Source organism: Octopus bimaculoides, chromosome 28 (genome assembly GCF_001194135.2).
Source record: "Octopus bimaculoides isolate UCB-OBI-ISO-001 chromosome 28, ASM119413v2, whole genome shotgun sequence".
Classification (NCBI taxonomy): Eukaryota; Metazoa; Mollusca; class Cephalopoda; order Octopoda; family Octopodidae; genus Octopus; species Octopus bimaculoides.
In genome coordinates, this window is record NC_069008.1 from 64,053 (window position 1) to 66,104 (window position 2,052).

The following is a 2,052-nucleotide window of genomic DNA, read 5'->3' on the forward strand; positions in this document are numbered from 1 at the left end:
TCATACACATGTACCTACACGTATTCGTGGTAGATTCTCACACACGCAAACAAAACGATAGACAGACAGAGAGATAGCTATAAATATAAATAGACAGACAGACAGAGAGATAGCTATATCTATATATATATATATGTGTAACTGTATGGTTGTGTTGGTACAAACATATTTACATACCGCGCGGACATCTGTGTGTGTGTGTGTGTGTGTGTGTGAAATATGAGCTTTGTATATTACGAAACTCACAGAAGGACAGAAGATGGCAAGAAAAACGAAAGAAAACAAAGATTAAAAACAAGAAAATATGAAGAATGTGGAAACATAAAAAAATTACAGAAATACTTACGTTTGCTATTCTGAAGGCTCCTAGTGTGAAGGTGCCGCCCCCTAGATATCTGATTCTGGGTAAGTAGTCCTCTAGTAAGGAACACTTGTGGTTATCCGCCGTTGGGTCGGTTAAGAAGTCAACGTTTTTGATAATTTTCGTTTTTGACGAAAACGTGACGACGGCGACCCGTGTTGTGTTTTGGTCGACTGTGAAATCGGCCAAAAGCTTGCGGACGAATTTGATTTCATTGAAGAAGTTATGGTGGCCCACACTGCCGGAATTGTCAACAAGGAAGACAAGTTCAACTTGTTTGTTTTTCGTCTGACGAAGATCTGAGATGTGCCTTTTTAAAACGGCCCCCAAAAACTGGACCTTGTCTTTGGATTTTAACTGATGGGGTTGCACGCTTTTTATGTGGGACCCCACACTGTCAATACTGTTGATACTGTTACCCTCGACTGCATCGCTGTGGTGGTGTTCGATGGCATTGTAATAATGCCTTCGGTAAAACCCATTTGTGAAGGACGAAGATCTGGCGAGAACCGGTAAACTGTTGGTGACCATTGTCGTCATCAGAACCAGCAGGGCTCTGACCATCCACTTCTGTCGACGTGGGCATTGTTGTTGTTGTTGTGGCTGGTTTTTGTGATGGTGGTGCTGGTGGTGGATGTGCTTTTTGTTGTCTTGTTGTTGTTGTTGATGGTGGGGATGATGATGATGGTGGTGATGAGGAGGAAGATGTTGACTATGAAGTATGTTTTGTTTGTGATGATGGTTCTGATTGTTATGACGGTAGTGGTGGTGGTGGTGGTGGTGGGGATGGACCTGATGAAGGGAAGGGTGCTGGAGGTGCGACGGTGACTGTTGCTTAGAAACGAGACTGTTAATATTGTTGTTGGTAATGGTGGTGTTGGTGGTGATATCAGTGGTAGTGGTGATATTATTTCTGTTATTGCTGTTGTTGTTCTCCATAGTACGGACGGTGCTGTCAATGTTGTCGGTTGTGGTAATGGATGTAGTAGTAGCAGCAGCAGTTGTATTTGTGACAATATCAGCCGCGAGGCAGAAGGATGCTGATCGTGGCAGCATCTGGAGTTCAACTTCTTAAGTTCTGCGACGAGAGAAAAAGTGTTTTGCTGCTGATTTTCAAAACAAGAATCGCCGAACCAATCACAGACCAACAACAACAACAACAACCTGCGCCAGACAACGGCACCGAATTCATGCGGCCACTCCACAAGCTAAAAATAGCAGCCAGATTCTCAATTTATTGTTGTAATTTCCAAACAGTTCTTTAAAATACTTTTGCCCTCGGGGCCTGGGTTTGTCTTTTGAAAAGGTCCACGTATTTAACAAACTAATTCTATTTATCAACCACGCAAGGGTGACTGTGTGGTAAGAAGGTTACTTCCTAAGTATACGGCTCCGGGTTCAGTCCCACTGCGTGACATCTTGGGCCAGCTAAAGTTTTGTCAATATATTCTTTTATTGATGCATATGTATATTCTTATATAGATTGCGTCCATGCTGGAGCACCACCTTTAGTCGAAGAAATCGACCCCAGGACTTATTCTTTGTATTCCTAGTCCTTACTTTACCGGTCTTTTTTGCCAAACCACTAGGTCACGGAGACGTAAACACCAAAATCGGCTGTCAGAGATGGTGGTGGACAAACACACACAAACATATATATATATATATATATATATATATATATATATATA

The 2,052-nt window shown here is 42.3% G+C and overlaps 1 protein-coding gene across 1 annotated transcript in view; it reads right to left on the bottom strand.

The window, feature by feature from the left end:
* LOC106871240 (sushi, von Willebrand factor type A, EGF and pentraxin domain-containing protein 1) overlaps positions 1-1,477 on the bottom strand; it is a 59,062-nt gene extending 57,585 nt beyond the window's left edge. Inside the window, exon 1 of the mRNA XM_052977713.1 lies at positions 347-1,477. Within this exon, the coding sequence (XP_052833673.1) occupies positions 347-1,417 (1,071 nt within the window). The 5' untranslated portion in view covers positions 1,418-1,477. The remainder of the gene's footprint in view (positions 1-346) is intronic.
* Positions 1,478-2,052: the final 575 nt, after the last annotated feature.